Raw genomic sequence first — 16,062 nt, 5'->3', positions numbered from 1 at the left:
TTCAGTCTAAAGGCTAATCTGAAAGATGGCAATCATCTGGCACGCGGCTAATTTCAAGACTGCAGAGGCTACAATGCTAAGTCTAAAATCCACTGGAGGAAAGTGTTCCTTCTCTCCCAGGAAGCACACATTCTTTCCTTCTCAGAGAAAACCTTGCTTTTCTAGATATTGCAGACACTCCTAGACAGGTGAGGATTGCAGCCAGAACCCCAGAATACTCACTTGGGCTCGTGGGGAGGTCCAGACTGGTCTACCAACTTGAATTCTGCAGCAAAGCCATTGGACCGGGCATATTCAAACAGGCCACTGATAGGATTGGCATTCAGGTACTTGATAAGATCCCCAATCTTCTTTGCCTTGAGAGCTGCTGGATCTGCTAGGGCACCAAGATGATCACTAAAGTAGTCAAGGTTTGGCTGAAAGGAAATTAACCAAACAAAGGAGATTCATCAATGCTGGTGTCTTAGCAGGGAAATAGGAGGCCTCTGAGGGACTGAACAGTTTTATGTATATACCTGCTTGGTCCAAGGGTTCAGGCTAGGATCTCCACAGAGAGTCTTCACAGCCACCTCAGCTGCCATCTGCTTTGCTGCCTTCTTGCTATTGGCCATCATGGTTGGAAACGTCTGACCTCCCAACTTTACACAGTATTTAAACCTGGCATGGGATGTAGTTCAGTAGAGGAATCAAAACTATTTTTGAGGGAAGAAATAAAGCTTAAGACTTCTTGAGTCTGTCAGCCTTCAGACAACTAGTTCTTTAACTTAAATGCCACCTACATTTCAAGAACTGTCTTTTTCCATTTGCAGGTCTAAGTTTTGTCCTGGTCCTAGGGAAGCACTTCTTCCTAGTAGGCAGGAGTTCATTTTGCTTCCTCTTTCTCTAGTACCAATGACTTCTATGTCCTGTACTGCTCTAGTCCTTAACCCTTGCCTTTATCACCAAGTTCCTCAGCCTCTTATTTTCTCCCCTGTTGGCAGCAATCCTGTCACTGAGAACCCTTATTTTGCCCTTCCCCATTCTGAAAAAGACCACTTTAATGAATGAAGCAATCTTTCATTGGAAAGACCCAAGAACCAAGCTCTGTCACCATGCTGGAAGAACAAACCACAACCTCTGAGAACAATGTGACATACTTGGGGTCATGAGCTGGGCCTTCCTGGGATATGAGGAGGAATTCACAGGAGCTCCCGGATTTTTGCACATGCTCCATCAATACACTAATGGGGTTCTTCCCAAAAAGAACACTTGAGGAGCCGACAGAAGAGGATTCAGGCTCTGGAGGTGAAGGCTATACAAAAGAAAAAGGAACAAGAAATTCATGACTATAGCAACCAATATAAGACAGCCAGATGAGAAAGGGCATGGTGGAATGTTAGGATGCTTAAACTGCAGTTAAAAAAACAGCAGACTAGTCTGGGGGCTCTCTATGCCAGAGGGACAGGTGAGGTATTGCCTGAAAAGGACAATGCAAACTATCTGTCCTGGATAGCGACAAATATAAACCTTCCATGAAGGCAGAGCCCTTACCTTCTCTGATCCCTCTTCCATGGGTTGAGGTAGCCCTGCAGAGCTCCTTCTCTCCTGGACTCCAGACTCTTGAAATAGGACTGTCATGGCTTTTGCAGCGGCATCTTGCTTGGCCAGCTTCTTGCTGCCAGCTTCTGCTGGAGGGAACCGTCGGCCACTGATCACAGCCTGGTATTTAAATCTTTGTGGAAAGTAATTAAATGTATGAATGCTCACCTGAGTCCACTCTCCTCCCTTCTTCCACCCCTCCTGTCTCAGGAGTATTTCTGGGTGGGGCCATTCCTCTACACAGAGTTCATCACCTGGCAATTTCCTAAGCAAATGGGGCTTCTGGATTTATGGGTGAAGATGGAGAAGGGGTCATGGGAATCCTTTGACTACTATCTCTTGAGCTAGATGTCAGGAAACTGGTATTCTTTCAGTAGCTAAGCACAGCAATTGGAACAAATACCAGATGTGATGAAGGAAAACGTGGGTTTGAATTCCGTATTTGTCACTAGTTATCTGTGTCCCCTTGGACAAGACAGTTAACCTGTCTGGGGAGTTGGTCTAGATAGATCTCTAAAAAGGCTCTCTCAATTCTAAAATCCTATGATCTCATGGACTTGTGACCAGAGATGCCCACACCTGAGTCAACTGCACTGGAGATAACCACACATCTCTGCAAAGACTGAAGACAGGCTTGATGGGTGTATACAGCAGATGGCAAGTCAGATAACTACCACTACAAAAAAGTGCCGGGAGATCTATCATCACAGGCTCCTAGCTCTATTCCAAACCCCTGTTTTTACAGGTTAAGGCCCAGGTAAGTTACAAGGTCACATGTACAGTAAGGGAGATAGGATGTGAACCCAAGTCCCCTACTCAAGAGCTTTTTCTACTATGCCACAATGCTATTCCTATCTCTCCACATTTCCCAAGGTCCTTTTCAGGCCCCAAAGTGAAGCTATTATCTTCTGTAGCCCAAGACCATGATCCCCACACACCTGGGGCCTAAATACATAACCCACCATGGGATCTGGAGGTCTGAATGATCTCTTTTTGGTCTTTCAGGCATTATAAGGCACCATCTGTCCCAGTATTAAGCTTGAAATCAACAGTGGCTTCCCCTGGGTTCCCCCATGAGATCATTAAAGCCCATGTTCAACGCATCAGGAGTCTTCAGACTCAGTTTACATTGCTTCCCTTTCCAAGGCAACACAATCAGCCTGCAGAGGGCCCCAACTGATTTGGGTGGTAGACCTATCTGTTCAACTTTCTGCTCAAATGGAGAATTTATTTAAAAAAGACTAATTTTCCAATCTCCTGTGCCTCCTGACATATGTGAACATGGCATTAATGTGCCTTATAAATGGAACCCAAGGAGAAGTAAATTGGAAACCCTAGAACTGCCTTTATTATTAGTGGCTTTAGGGATGAGGTAGTGAGGAGAGGATACCTTTTTTTCCTCACACCAAGAGAAACAGACTTTCCCCTAAAAGGGGGAGGGAAGACGGGATACTTCCTCTGCCTCTTTGGTATTTTGGCTAGACACCTCTTACACCATCTAGAATGACAAATTTTCTCTTGAGGACCAACAGCACTCCTGTCAAACTTTAGCTTCACTGAAATAATCTACAGGGGCAAAAAAACCTTGTCTGGGAACATCAGGGTCTGGAGAACAGCTCTGGGGAATCTAAAAAAAAGGTCAGCTCTTTAACGTGGCTCTGCTTAGCTGATTGTCAGTGGCCTCCCTCTGCCACAACTCCTTCCATTCTTCTCTAGGTCCACGTTTTTTTTCCCCCATCATTCATTCACTTTAAGAATCTTTTTGGGAACTGTCCCAAAGATTCTGCCACAGTTTGGCCTATTAGAGGTTTCTCAGTTTTACATGTAAAGTAGACTAAATGTAGCAGGGAGGACTAAGCCACTCATTTGTGTCAAAGAGGTAGGTAAAAACAGAAGTGCCCCCCTTCTGACACAGGGACAACTGGGACACACTCTTCTTAATGTGGATCCTTGACTTTTCTGGACATGGACTTAACAGAAGGGTGGATTTTGGATTTGCTGACATTTGGCAGCACGATTCATTTTAATTCTGTCCATAGTCCCCCTCATCCCTTAAATGACGATAATTCTGATTAAAACAAAGCACATAAACACAAGCTTGGTTTGGGGAATAAATACAGTCAGCTTGCCATCATGTGTGGCCCTAGGAGCCAGGTAAATAAAGGAAACCTAGTAACTTCCAAACAAGCTTTAGTTTAGCCAATAAATTCAACTACTTTTTTAATCAGAGAAGCTGTTTTGAGATTTATTTCTCCTTCTCAATCTCTAGCAAAACGGGTTGACAATGAAATGGCGAAAAGGGAGTAGGAAAAGGCATGAAAAATGAAAAGACCAAAACATGTGAACCAGAATCTGATTCATCTGAACCATAATCAAGGGGTGAATATGAGTATGAACCCAACTTTCATTCTACTAAGATTATGCAGCTAGGTGGCCCAGAGGATTGAGCAGTGGACCTAGAGTCAGGAGGACCCAAGTTCAAATCCACCCTTGGCCAACAGTTACCTGTGTGACCACGAGCACATGACTTAACCTCTGTCTGCTTCAGTTTTATCCCTGTTTAGGTGGGAATAATAAAGAATAGCATCTATCTCCCAGGGTTGTGGTAGAGATAAAATGAGACAGTGGTAAAGTGCTTTGCAAACTTCAGCGTTACATAAATACCAACCATTCTTTCTTCCCGGGTTGTCTCTTACCGGGGTTCGTGTGACGGGCCACTCTGTTCTAAGAGTGTGAACTCACAGGTCTGGCAGGTGAATTGAGCATACTCTAACAGTCCACTGATGGGGTTCTTCTGTCGGCAAGCTGTTAGTTTCTTGATAGCTGTGAACTGTGATGAGGCACCAACACGGGCCATGTAGGTGGGTAGATCCATTATGGAGTGCAGGTCGTCTGCATGTTTAATGCTATTTAAATCATCTGGGATGTCGTCTGTGGCCCACTGACCATTTTCAACACTCAGGTCTAAGGGGTTACTGTATCGAAATGGGGGTTCCTCAAGCAATCCTGGGACGGCCACATTGCCATCCTCTGTGGGCCCTGATGGTGGCTGATGTCCATTCTCAACAGTATCCTCTTCTTTCTTAGTAGTGCATGTGGTGGTGACATCTGAGTTACCTGGGTCAACCCCAATACCTGTCTGGCTATCTACTGGGATATTTTCATTTTTTTTAAATTGCATTCTCTCTCGCTTTTTGACTGTCAGTGACCACTTGGGAGGAGTGAATCCTTCTCTTCGAACATCTCCCTGCCTTTCCAAGTCAAAGAGTAAGGTATTTACATCTCGGGCCCTAGCAAGGCCGATGTTTTTGGCTAAGTTCAGCGCGGAGGAATCTGGAACATCAAATAAGTAGGCACAGATTTTCTCCTTGATCTCAGCCATGTCGACAAAACTAAATGGATCTGAGTCAGGTATAAAATTTCTGTCTTTCAAATCTGAACTGGGGCTTTTGTTTGGACCCTTTTTGAAACCCTGTCTCAGAGCTTGGTTAGACTGTCTCCAACCATGGAATTGGGTTGGGATACTCCAGTTGGGGGGTGTGCCTTCTTCCTTGTGTAGCTTGCCCTGCTTCAGCAGATGGTACAAAACTCGATTTACTTCCTTCTTTTGGACCCCAAGTTTCTTGGCAAGGTCATATACTGTAGCAGACTGCCCTTCCCCAAGGTCCCCTAAAAGTTTCAAAATCCTTTCTTCCTGATCTTGACTGATAGACAGCTGTTGGAAATTAAAGGTAAGCTTAGACACACCTTGCCTCGATGTGGCTCTGCCTCTTGGGGAATGTGAGCCTTTCCAGGGGGGGGGATTGCTAGGAGGTGGCCTTACAATATTCCAGTTCCCAGGCTGCCTCACACCAGCAGGTGGTCCTGTAAAACTTGGCCTCTCCCTGGCCGGAAAAGATGTTGATGTCTGCTGTCTGATCAGGGGCACTTCTAGGATCTGTCCCCTCAGGAACTCTATCTGCTGATTTCGGAATCTATCGGGAAAGAATCCCTGCCCCAGCTGTTGTCTGGGTTTGCTTCGATCATAGTCTTGTAACTGATGGTTACGGTGTCTGTCGAGGGAACACCCCTGTAGGACAAGAGGATGGCGAAAAAAGGGAAGATTAGGACGGCAGCAGTGAGGATTGTGTGTGTGCCTGACACTAGCCTCTGCCTGAAGCAGCACCTCTGTTCATGGTGTGCTGCTGGAATGCAAGTAAGACTCTGGGCTTTTGGGTCCCAGGACATAGACAGTTGGGATTGATTTGCCCCCCTCACAGTTGCTGCAGAGGCCTGCCAAAGGGAAAATGGAGAGGGAGGGGAAGAGAGAGGTAGAGAAGAATGGAAAAACGGGAATTCAGACATGAATCCCACCCCTACACGATGAATTTCTGGTCTGAAAATGAAGGCCTCAGAAGACTTAGGCCTCACTGTCATAAGACTTCTATATGGTAGATAGGCCATGACACACAGTAATTTCACCTAAACCACCAAAGTACCCCATGGACTGGTGAGGATTGCATTCTAAACTATAAATGAAAGGTAATTATCAGTATCAGGTACCAATAAGAAATTTGTCCTTCGTTCTACACCCGTTATATTCTATTATGGAAGTAGTTACATGCTTTCTTGCTGTTTTGGTAGCACAGATTACCACTACCCATTTTGGGAACTGAATAACAGCTCTCCAGATGTAAGCTGTTTACTATACTTTGGTGAATTTTGGAAGTGAGACATATTTCAAGATGGAAAAGTTCAGTTTTTTAACTAAGCACTTTTCAGATTGCAAAAAAACCCCTAAAAACCAAAATTATTATTTCCAAAGGAGAAAAACTGCCTGGATAGACTCAGGATGGGGGTGGAGACAGGAAAGACGGAAATCAATAATACTTATTCCTGAACCCCTCAACATCTTCATATTCATATTGCCCATCTTATGTGGGGCTTTGTTAAAATTTTACTTTAAACCCTGGCTTGTTAAAAATTGTGATTCTAAAAAATGCTCAGGAATCACGTAATGTATCTGTGTGACCTTGGGCAAATCACTTTACATCTCAAGGCCTTACTTTCTTCAGCTGTAAAATGATGCATCAGTCACTTTAAATGGACCAATCTGGACTTCTTAAAAGATCTCTAAAAAAACAAAAACAAAAAACCCCTCATCCAACTCTTTAAAAAACAGTCTAAATTCTAAATTTCACTCTGGGTCTCAGTTTCAATTGTAAAATGAGGGAGCTGGACTAGCTCTGTTTGTAAAATTCTATGAGCCTAAAATTGCTTGTTTCAAAGCTGTTCCAAAAGAGCTAGGACTCTGGTGTAAAAGAGAATCAATTCTTCCGCTAAATCCCCAACCTATTTGGGAAGAAACCTTGCGATGGTATGGGGGTGGGGTCCAGATAGTTAAGACTGATCCTCAAATGGTGAGGGGGGCATAATTACCAGTATGACTCCCTTGGCTTCTGGAAGTGGCAGGGGTATGAACATGGTGGTGGCAGTAACACCACCACCACAGGGATCCTTCAGTAGATCCCAATGTATTGGCTGGAGATGCCATATTCTAAATCCTCAATATTCGAGCCTCACATTAGGTCCAAGACAGCCACAGGACTCCTGCAGAAGTTAGTTAATAATCAGAAGCTGCCCTTACCTGAAGTTCGTCCATACCGATGAGCATAATTCATCTCACTTATCTGAGCACAAGAAAAGAAACTCCCGTGGTGTAAACTAATCCATTAACTACAGGAAAACTTCCCTCTAGAGAAGGAGAAAGGAGCTAAGGGTGACAGTAAGCCTCCAAAGGCTAGTTCTTTGGTTCGTATAATAGCTCTTGCAGTCTAACATCCCTGTTTAAAAGTAAAGAGGAATAACTTTGATAGCATGAAAATAAAACATCTTCCCTTGGTCCTATGGAGACAACACGGCTTGTAGACTTAAAATGGCTCCAGCTAAGTTTTACTTTCATTTACTCAGAAGCACTTCCCCCACAGACAAGCTCAGATCCACCTAGGGGTGGAGTTAAAGCAAATCCAGGCCAGAGGTATCCAATTTCACTGCAAACAAATTCTCCAATGCTTTCAAAGAAACACATAAATGAATGCTATTGAAGATGCATTTTTTTTTCCCCTGGGAAACCCACTACAAGAAACAACTCCATAGCACTCAGGATTTTCTTCACATGAAAAGTACAGTTACATTCAGTAAAAATAAAAGACAAAAACAAAGAGATATGTGAACCACATCTAAAACAGAGAGTCTCCTAGGATTTGCAAACGCTGTAGGACTTCTAGAACACAAACAAAGCTCAAAAATTTAGCGTGGGAGCTCTGGGGTAGGAGGGTTCAGAGTGGGCTAGAAGGGTAAGGAAAAGAGTCTCTCTAAAATCAGTTGAAAGTTACCACAAAAACAGTTTTATTACCTTTAGGAACACTATATATTATAGACAAAATAGTGGGTATTGGCAAATAAAGAATTGAAAAAAAAAATTACCATTCAAAATAAGTTCATATTTATAAAGTTCTCATGTTTTATCATTGATTTTGAACTCTTTATTCAGTAAGAATTGTGTGAGAGGCATCATGGCTGAGAGGACAAGCTCCTTGGAGTAAGGAAGACCTGAGGTCAAGCCCTACTTCTGACACATATTAACTGTCTAAATCTGGGTAAGTCACTTAATCTTTCAGTTCTCCAAGCATCTTCTAAGAACATAAATTGGAGAGAAGGTGCCAACTGCATTGGAAGGAGGAGCTATCTCATTGGGAGTTCCCTATATCAATAAAATCATAGGTCCAGTCCCATCCCAAGAATCATGAACCTTGAATTATCTCAAATATCAAATTAATGGGGTCTAAGCTAATACATTTTGCTATTTTCCTGAGATTGGTTCATCTAATGCCAGGAACACTGCTCTATTGGGGAAGTACGTGCTCCTCTGCACACACTGGTTAGATTCCTGTGGTGACCTTAGGGGAGGCCATAGGCAAGTCACAAAGCATGGACAAGGCCCAAAAAAACTTAGATCTGGAGCTCACAGACCCACATGACTGCTGAACAGAAGTGAGGGCTCCTTACTCCAAAAAACAAACGTAAATTGTTTTACAGATCAGGCTTGCGTTATTCATAGCACCAAAGACTTAGAGCTTCACAAACACTTGGAAAACATTGGGTACAATGTCCTTGTTTTACAGATAAGAAAACTGAGTCTCAGAGCGGCTAAGAGACTTCTCCAAGGTCAAAGACATAGGAAATGGCAGTGTCAGGATTACAACCCCACTCACTCCACATCTTGCCCACTTTTCCACCTTTCTCTCCAATGCCTGCGCTGCACAGAGAGATTCTACGTACCTGCTCCAGTTTTCCATAGACTTTCTTGTCAGATATTTCTCTCTCAGGTTGAATTTAAATTCTCCCTGTTGTAGTAGATGCCATACCTCCCTCAGACTCCTGCTCTTCAGGTTAAATAACCTCGGCTTCTTTAAACTTTCTTCAGGTACAAGCTCACAAAAGATTCCACTCCAGTAGGTCTATCCAGCACCATAACGGTTACCCTTTGATCCAACACAGTATGCAATAATAAACCATTCCATTCAATGAAGTTTCTCGCCTAAACAGAAGATCAGTTTGTGCACCGAAACAGGAAGATGAATAGCTCTTGTTATCTAATCTTAGCAGCTCAAGTAACTGCAGTCAGTCTTATTCATAAACGCTACATCTCCCTGCCCATTCCTAATCATTTTACTTCCTCTACTCCCTGCCTACACACACTCCATACAGTTCAAAACAGACTACTTTTTAGTCCTGACAGCTTCCTCCTGCCTCCTATATGCCCTGTTTTCCTCTTGTCCTTGCCTTATGCCTGGAATATCTTTCTCCCCCCTCTTCCCTTACTGAAATTCTTTTAAACTCATCCTTTAAAGCACAATTCAAATGTCACCTCCTCCTCCAAATTTTTCCTGATCCCTTGCCAGAAGCTCAGATCTCACATGGCACACTGTTTTATACCTTTCTAATGTAATACTGTATTTTCCACTTATCCAAGATTGGTCCTTTTCCTCCTCTCCACCTTCAGACTATAAGTTCTGGGAGGGCAAGGGCCCAGTCTTACCCAAATGTGATTCTCCTAGCACTTAGCACAGTTCTCTGCACACAGTGACTTCTTAACAAGTGGTCTGCTGACTGAACTGGTATCTCATCTTGGTAGGCCCCTGCACCTGTGACATGGGCTTGTCACACCATGGAAAAAGGCACAGGCTTTAGGTGAAAGGAATAAAATGTATAGGAGACACAAGGAGACTCTATACTGTGGATCTTTGTTCTGTGTCTGTGCCAGGATGCAGACATTAAGAAGATGGCCAAAACCTCAACATTTTGCTCCCGCTCACTCCTTTTCCATTGGATCCAGAAGTAGGTTCATTCAATATGGCCTCGTATCTTCAACGTGACAGCTTCACATAGTCCCTTGCTCCTTTAATTTGAGCCCCTACTAATTTTTGGCCTGTGCCTACTTCTTTGCCTATGTAAGGCTCCATAAATTTTGGCTCCAAAAGTCAAGATAACTTTGCCAGCTTTCAACCAATCAACAAGCTTTTAGAGGAAAAGACTGACATAATGCACTGCACCAGTTTTCAATCTCTCAAATTTATAGGGTCTTGACAGATGTTTGTGGAAAGGCTCAAAAAGATACAGAGCTAAGTGAATCTGGCCAACGGATTTCTTGGTACAAATACAAAATAAGCAAAGGCTTACTTGGCAGTAAGGACTCTTCTCCTTATGCCTAGAAGAAGTGATGGCTTTCTTTTTCATCTGCTATCAGGCAGCTAGGTGGCACCGTGGATAGAGACCTGGGTCTCCCAGGAGTCAGAACACCTGAGTTTAAATCTTGCCTGAGATACTTATTAGCTATGTGACTAAATGACATGTAACATGTAAATAACATCTCCCAGACTCAGTTTCTTCCTCTGTAAAATGAGGATACTAATAGCACCTACTCCACAGGGTTGTTGTGAAGCTCAAATGAGATAAATTTTTTAAAATTAAATTTTAATAAGTATTTACTAAGTGCCTACTATGTACCAGGGACTGTGCTAAGCATTTTGCAAACCTCAAATGCCATATAAATACTGGCTATTATCTGTTAACACAACACATGAAAAGGAGCAATCAAAAATACATATGAAGAAGAATACTGAAACAAATGGGTTTTAATTTCAGGTAAGACTGTGCTAAAAACACCAGACACCATGGCAACCTGTTTTCTAGATTTATCAAATCCTCCTCTAGCTCCGGATGGAAGTTCCAGCCTGTCCAATAATTTGGCTGAAAACTTAACCTGTATGGAGTTCATAGGAAGCTGACCTCTGCTAAAACAGTGTAACTGATAAGAGGGTATAGTTTCAGAAATATTCAGACTTCAAGGTCATACTGAAACCCAGGGGCTGGAGAAGACTATTTGGAAACAATACAAAGGCTTTTTAAAAAATCTTTCTCATCTTATTGCTACCCAGTGTTACATATGGGAAAGGCAGTAAGGGATGTAGGATGGGCTGAAGAAGCCAAGGCAGTTAAAGGAGAATTGTACAGCAGTATCACCAGACTGTTGCAGGATAATTTAGAGAATCAAATATTAATAACAGGAGACGGAGAAGGAAGAAGACTCAACAATAGGGCAATGGACACTGGGTGTAGAACTGGAGAGGGACAACTGATCCCTTTATTTCTCTAGTGCTTTAAAAGAAGAACATCTGATTACAAAAAACATTTTGCAAAGAGTGGGCTGGGGGAGAGAGAACATAAACCCTTCCCGGTGGTTGTGAGGATTAATTGAGATGATGACTGTGATGACTATGCTTTTATAAACCATAGAGTGATAAACAAGCTATGGTCTCCTTGTTATGAGCCCCAATTACTTAGTACAATTTTAAGAAGGTCGGGGCCCAGACTGAACTTTTCATACAATATTATTAAATCAAGCCTTTCTGATTTGTAGTAATTTTTAAATCGTTAGACTGAAATCAAACCTTTTTGATCATTATCCCACTCAACTGAGAAAATAACTAGTTTATTGCATGAGCACCCCTTTCCTCAAATAAAAAAAATTAAATTTGCCCACCAAGGGAGTATATTGAACCTTCTGCTCAACACAAATGCCCCAAAAGGAGAGCTACTGGCATCAGGATTAATGATCTTAGGGGCATTTTACCTCAATATTCCTAAAATTTGTATCTAGCATAAGGCGTCTACTCCTCCCAAGGGATAGAGAGTGAAAAACACCATTCACGCCAACTACGGGTAAGTAACAAGCTCCTTCTATTTATCACTCTGATCTTAATGATTTACTCAGATTATTTCAGTCATATCAAAGATGGAATCATAAGACTGCAAGGCAAAAAAAAAAACCACCTCAAAACCCCCACTATAAATATCAACACTGCACAATTACCTTGCTCTTCCCAAGTTAATGTAACTATTGGTCGCCCCTCCCAAAATGTAGCCAGTATGTCCTGTGGGAACTGCCTCTACCAACTTGGTCTATGACTTAGATAAGTACTAGGGAGTAAATAGCCTGGTGAACACACAGACTAAGTGACTTGTCCAGGGTCTTTCAGTTATTGTCAGAGGGTGGATTTGAACCCAGGTCTGCCATCATCTAAACCCAGCACTATTTCTGCTATATATGCTTTCTTTTTAAAAAACAACTTTTTATTGATGACTTCTGTTTTTTACACCATCATAGCTATCTTCTGTACCCCTCAAGAAGAGCCATCCCACATAACAATTATCTGCTATGTACACTTTCAAATAAATTCAATGATTAAGAACAATTTGTATCTAATGCCAAATGATCATTATATGTTGACTAGAAAATTTAATCCAATCCATTCATTATAGCCCAAACCTAACAGATACTATACTAAAATAATTCATCTTCTATCTGTGAAGGCCACTGCAGAACCCCAGTGGTACCAAATACTGCATTCTCTATTTTTTGCACTAAAAAAAAAAAAAAAAGCCCATTTTGAACTGAAGCACACTTTTAGGCCACCAAATTCCTCTGCTCTGAAAAGGTGCTCTCCTTACTGTTACAATAACACAAAGATAGGACAGTGGCTAATTAAAAGAAGAACTTGTAGGATGGACTCATACCTCTGTTAGGGAAGCACTAACAACGTATAAAGATCATCCATTTATTCAATAAGATTTAAATGGTTAGTGTTAGCTGCAGCAGCTACTGGCCAATAAAAAAAATTCTCTTCCCTCTCTGAATGGGAGGACTGGGGGCTCCATGGTACAGCTGAATTCGGTGTCAGAGGTCTTTGTAATGAATAGGTCACTTCAGGCTATTTGGGCCTCGCTTTCCTCATCTATAAAATAAAGCCTTCCTTCTAGCTTAAAATCTGTGATACTACGGCTAATACTAAAAACACTTCTATCCCTATAAATAAAATAAAACTAGTAAGGGATTCTATGAGAAACTATTACTGCTGTCAATGTTAGACTTCTAAACTTAAATGATCTGGGCTTCAGTGGTCAATTATATTAGCTTTTTTTGATCTGTGTATCTCTCTCCACATTTCCTTTATAAGAGGAGGCACTGGACTAGGATTGATGGTCATAGATCTCGAGTCAAAAAGGATCTTTGGGCAGTCTAATCTAACTCCTCCATTTTACAGATGAGGCTCAGAGTGGTTCTATGACTTGCTCAAGGTCACACAAGGCAGTACCAGAGGACCAGTGCTCTTTCCAAGGCTTGGGCCACTAACCAAGATGCACAATCTTTGGCAAACCATCCCCCTTTTCTATTTCTTTCTCTGAAAAGTGAGGGAGCTGAAATGCCAATCGATCAAGGCTGTCTGGAAAACTTAACCCAAGCAAATTCATTCAAAATAGTCCATACAGTATACTAAAATAAATCTATCTATAAAAGCTCATGAATGATGAATAACTCTATCTCTGAAGATCACTATCCTAGTGGCACTGAACACTAAACTCACCCTCCTCTAAGCCTGCATTCAAATACAATGGAGACAGGGGCTTCTGGTTCCAAAATTCACTCTGCTACATATTCAGGTGTGCAAGTCAAAAACTCTCCGAGCCTCAGTGTCCTCATCTGTAAATGGAGGCGGGGTGGGGGGGGGGGGTGTAAGCTCCTCCTTTCTAGCTCTAACGAGAGTTCTAAGAACTCAATAGTAGAGTTAATGACAGGTCAATTGTTTTTTTCCTTCTGTCCTTCCTCCTGAATTTTTTTTCCTCCTTCACATCTTGAGCAAAATGTCTGGGGAGAAGCCTAAACAAGACCGCGGAAAGTTCTTTTTCTTTTTAAACAACAAGAAAGTTCCCGACTGAGGTCTTCAAACGAGGGGAAGGCCTCTTTTTTTGGGGGGGGGGGAAGAGAACCATGGAAAAATTAGCAGCATGCCTCACTTTAGTCCCACAATTCAGCGCTTCCTCCTCCGTATGACACACATGCCCCAGCAATCCTGCTCTACGCCTCGCCTGCCTGCCTCCGTCGGTCTCCAGCCAACAAATCACAGCCCGGGACTGGTTCTGGGGGAGTTTCCTCCCCCGTCGTCGCTTAAGGACCGCTTTCCTCCGCTGGATGCAAAGATGCTCTCGATGCACGACGTAGACACTTGCACCCGGCACTCCCCCCGCCCAACCCTCCCCCCCTCCGCTAGCTTGAGGCTGGAACCAGGGCTGCTGCCCCCCCCTCCCCCAGCCCTCAACTCTGAGCTCTTCCAACCCAAGGCCCCGGTGCTGTCTCACCCTCGGGAGAATGGGCACCACGCCAAGCAGCCCGCCGCCGCCGCCTCCTCCTCCGCCCCTGCGGTGACAAACGGGGCCCCGGGGCGCTTCAGTCCTCACTCGGAGGGCGCATGACCAAGGCCAGGAGGATCGGCCGAGCAGCCTAGACTGCCGAGGCCAGCGTGCGGCAGGCGGCGAGAGCGGCGGAGCTCGGCCTGGGGGTGGGGGGGCGGGGGATGCAGACGCGCACGGCTGCGGGGGGAGGGGTGCGCGTGCGCGAGGAGCGGTTCCCCCCCCCCAGGAGGCGGCACGAGGCCTCCGGAGGCGGGGTGGACTCGCGGCGGGGCCCGCAGCCTCACTCTCCCACCTCCTCCCCCCTTCCCCCCTCAACTCACCCATCGCGCGCTCACAGGTGCGCGCTCCCCCATCCGCCACAGTCAAGACCGGCGGGCGGCGGGCACCTCGGTGTCCGGTTCCAGGAAGCTGGCGGTGGTGGAGGAGAAGGAGAGGGGGGCGAAGGGAGGAGGAGGAGAAGAAGGCGCTTACCCCGTCTTCCAATTCGGTGGGAGCCTGAGTCCGAGGCTGCAGCGGGTCAGAGGGCCGCTGGTTCCCACCCCCCCCACCCCGACCCCCACTACGTCTCCCTCTCTCCCTTCTTCGGGCGAGAATCAATGGTCCAGTCGCGCGCTGGTGACATCATCGGGGCGCCGCGCGGGGGAGGAGAGCAGACTCACGTGACTTTCCAACCATTCCCCTTTCTTCTCTCGCAATCCTCCGGATTTGGGGTTTTGTTCCCAAGAAGGAGGAGGCGAGATGAGTCTTCCCCACCCCGCCCGCCCCCCCCCTCCTTTTCCCTTTTCTGTAGTGCTGTTGACTTGGGCCCCCGGCGGAACTGGGGGTGCGGGGAGCGGGGGAAGGGGGTCCTTAAGGTGACAGTTTTACAGGCAGCTCTGATCGTATCCTTCTTGACCTTCATCTCTCCACCACAATTCCTCCCACCCACCCCCACATCTTTTTTCTTAACGTCTTTGCCACATTTGGGTACGCTGAAGGAACCTGGTGAAGGCTGATGCTGTTCACACCCTTCCGGGCCTTGTCCATCCGAGCATCAGATTCAACCCAGCCCTGGAGGCTGGATAATCTCCTGGGCCTTTTGATGTTTTGAGGACACAATGTAAGCGCTTGGGTCCACCCACCCATCGTCGTTCAGTTTCTTCTGGGCCTTCCTGCTTTGTTCTAAAAACATCCTTCATTTACTTAAGGTCTGGTACATAGTTTAACTTCTATCCCCTTCCCATGGCCCCCAAATTCCTAGGTGTCTTCTGGAAAGCTTTTCTAACCCCACCACAGAGTTCTCTAAAGTGGGTTCCTGTAATCAGCCAGCCAACAAGCATATATGAATTGCCTTCTATGCACCAGTCACTGTATCGAGAGCTGGGGTTATAAATAAAGGTTTAAAAAACAAAACAGAAAACCCAACAATCCTCGAGGAGCTCACAGACTGCTTGGGGAGAGGACGTATAGACATGCGAAGAGAATAGAATGGAGGTAATAGAGGGAAGGCAGGAGAATAAATTCACACAGGGAAAGACTTCTCATAGAAGGTGGGATTTCATCTGCTTGATGACAGACTGAAAAGATTCCTTTGACTTTAAACTGCATTAAGACGAAAAGAAATCCCATCTCATTTGCACTTATGATAAGGATGTGGAAGGAAAAGCCAAACTATGGTACTAAAAAGATGGTTAATGAAACAAAACGCCCAAA

General features: G+C 44.4%; 1 protein-coding gene across 7 annotated transcripts in view; it reads right to left on the bottom strand.

The window, feature by feature from the left end:
• Nucleotides 1-15,008, bottom strand: part of ADAR (adenosine deaminase RNA specific) — a 30,111-nt gene extending 15,103 nt beyond the window's left edge. The window contains exons 1-7 of one of the 7 annotated variants that reach the window (XM_036755974.1): nt 14,691-14,811; nt 6,997-7,167; nt 4,275-5,647; nt 1,531-1,711; nt 1,137-1,291; nt 516-657; nt 223-416 (exon numbers count right to left, since the gene is read on the bottom strand). In XM_036755974.1, the coding sequence (XP_036611869.1) occupies nt 223-416; nt 516-657; nt 1,137-1,291; nt 1,531-1,711; nt 4,275-5,647; nt 6,997-7,041 (2,090 nt within the window). In that variant the 5' untranslated portion in view covers nt 7,042-7,167; nt 14,691-14,811. Of the gene's footprint in view, nt 1-222; nt 417-515; nt 658-1,136; nt 1,292-1,530; nt 1,712-4,274; nt 5,648-6,996; nt 7,169-7,204; nt 7,714-13,974; nt 13,993-14,316; nt 14,544-14,690 lie in introns of those variants that run through there. The other 6 variants (XM_036755976.1, XM_036755979.1, XM_036755978.1 and 3 more) reach the window with 6 other exon arrangements.
• Between the last annotated feature and the right edge of the window lie 1,054 nt (nt 15,009-16,062).

Source organism: Trichosurus vulpecula, chromosome 4, assembly GCF_011100635.1.
Source record: "Trichosurus vulpecula isolate mTriVul1 chromosome 4, mTriVul1.pri, whole genome shotgun sequence".
Lineage (NCBI taxonomy): Eukaryota > Metazoa > Chordata > Mammalia > Diprotodontia > Phalangeridae > Trichosurus > Trichosurus vulpecula.
The sequence above is the reverse complement of the archived record's forward strand: the minus strand, read 5'-3'. Positions and strand labels throughout refer to the sequence as shown.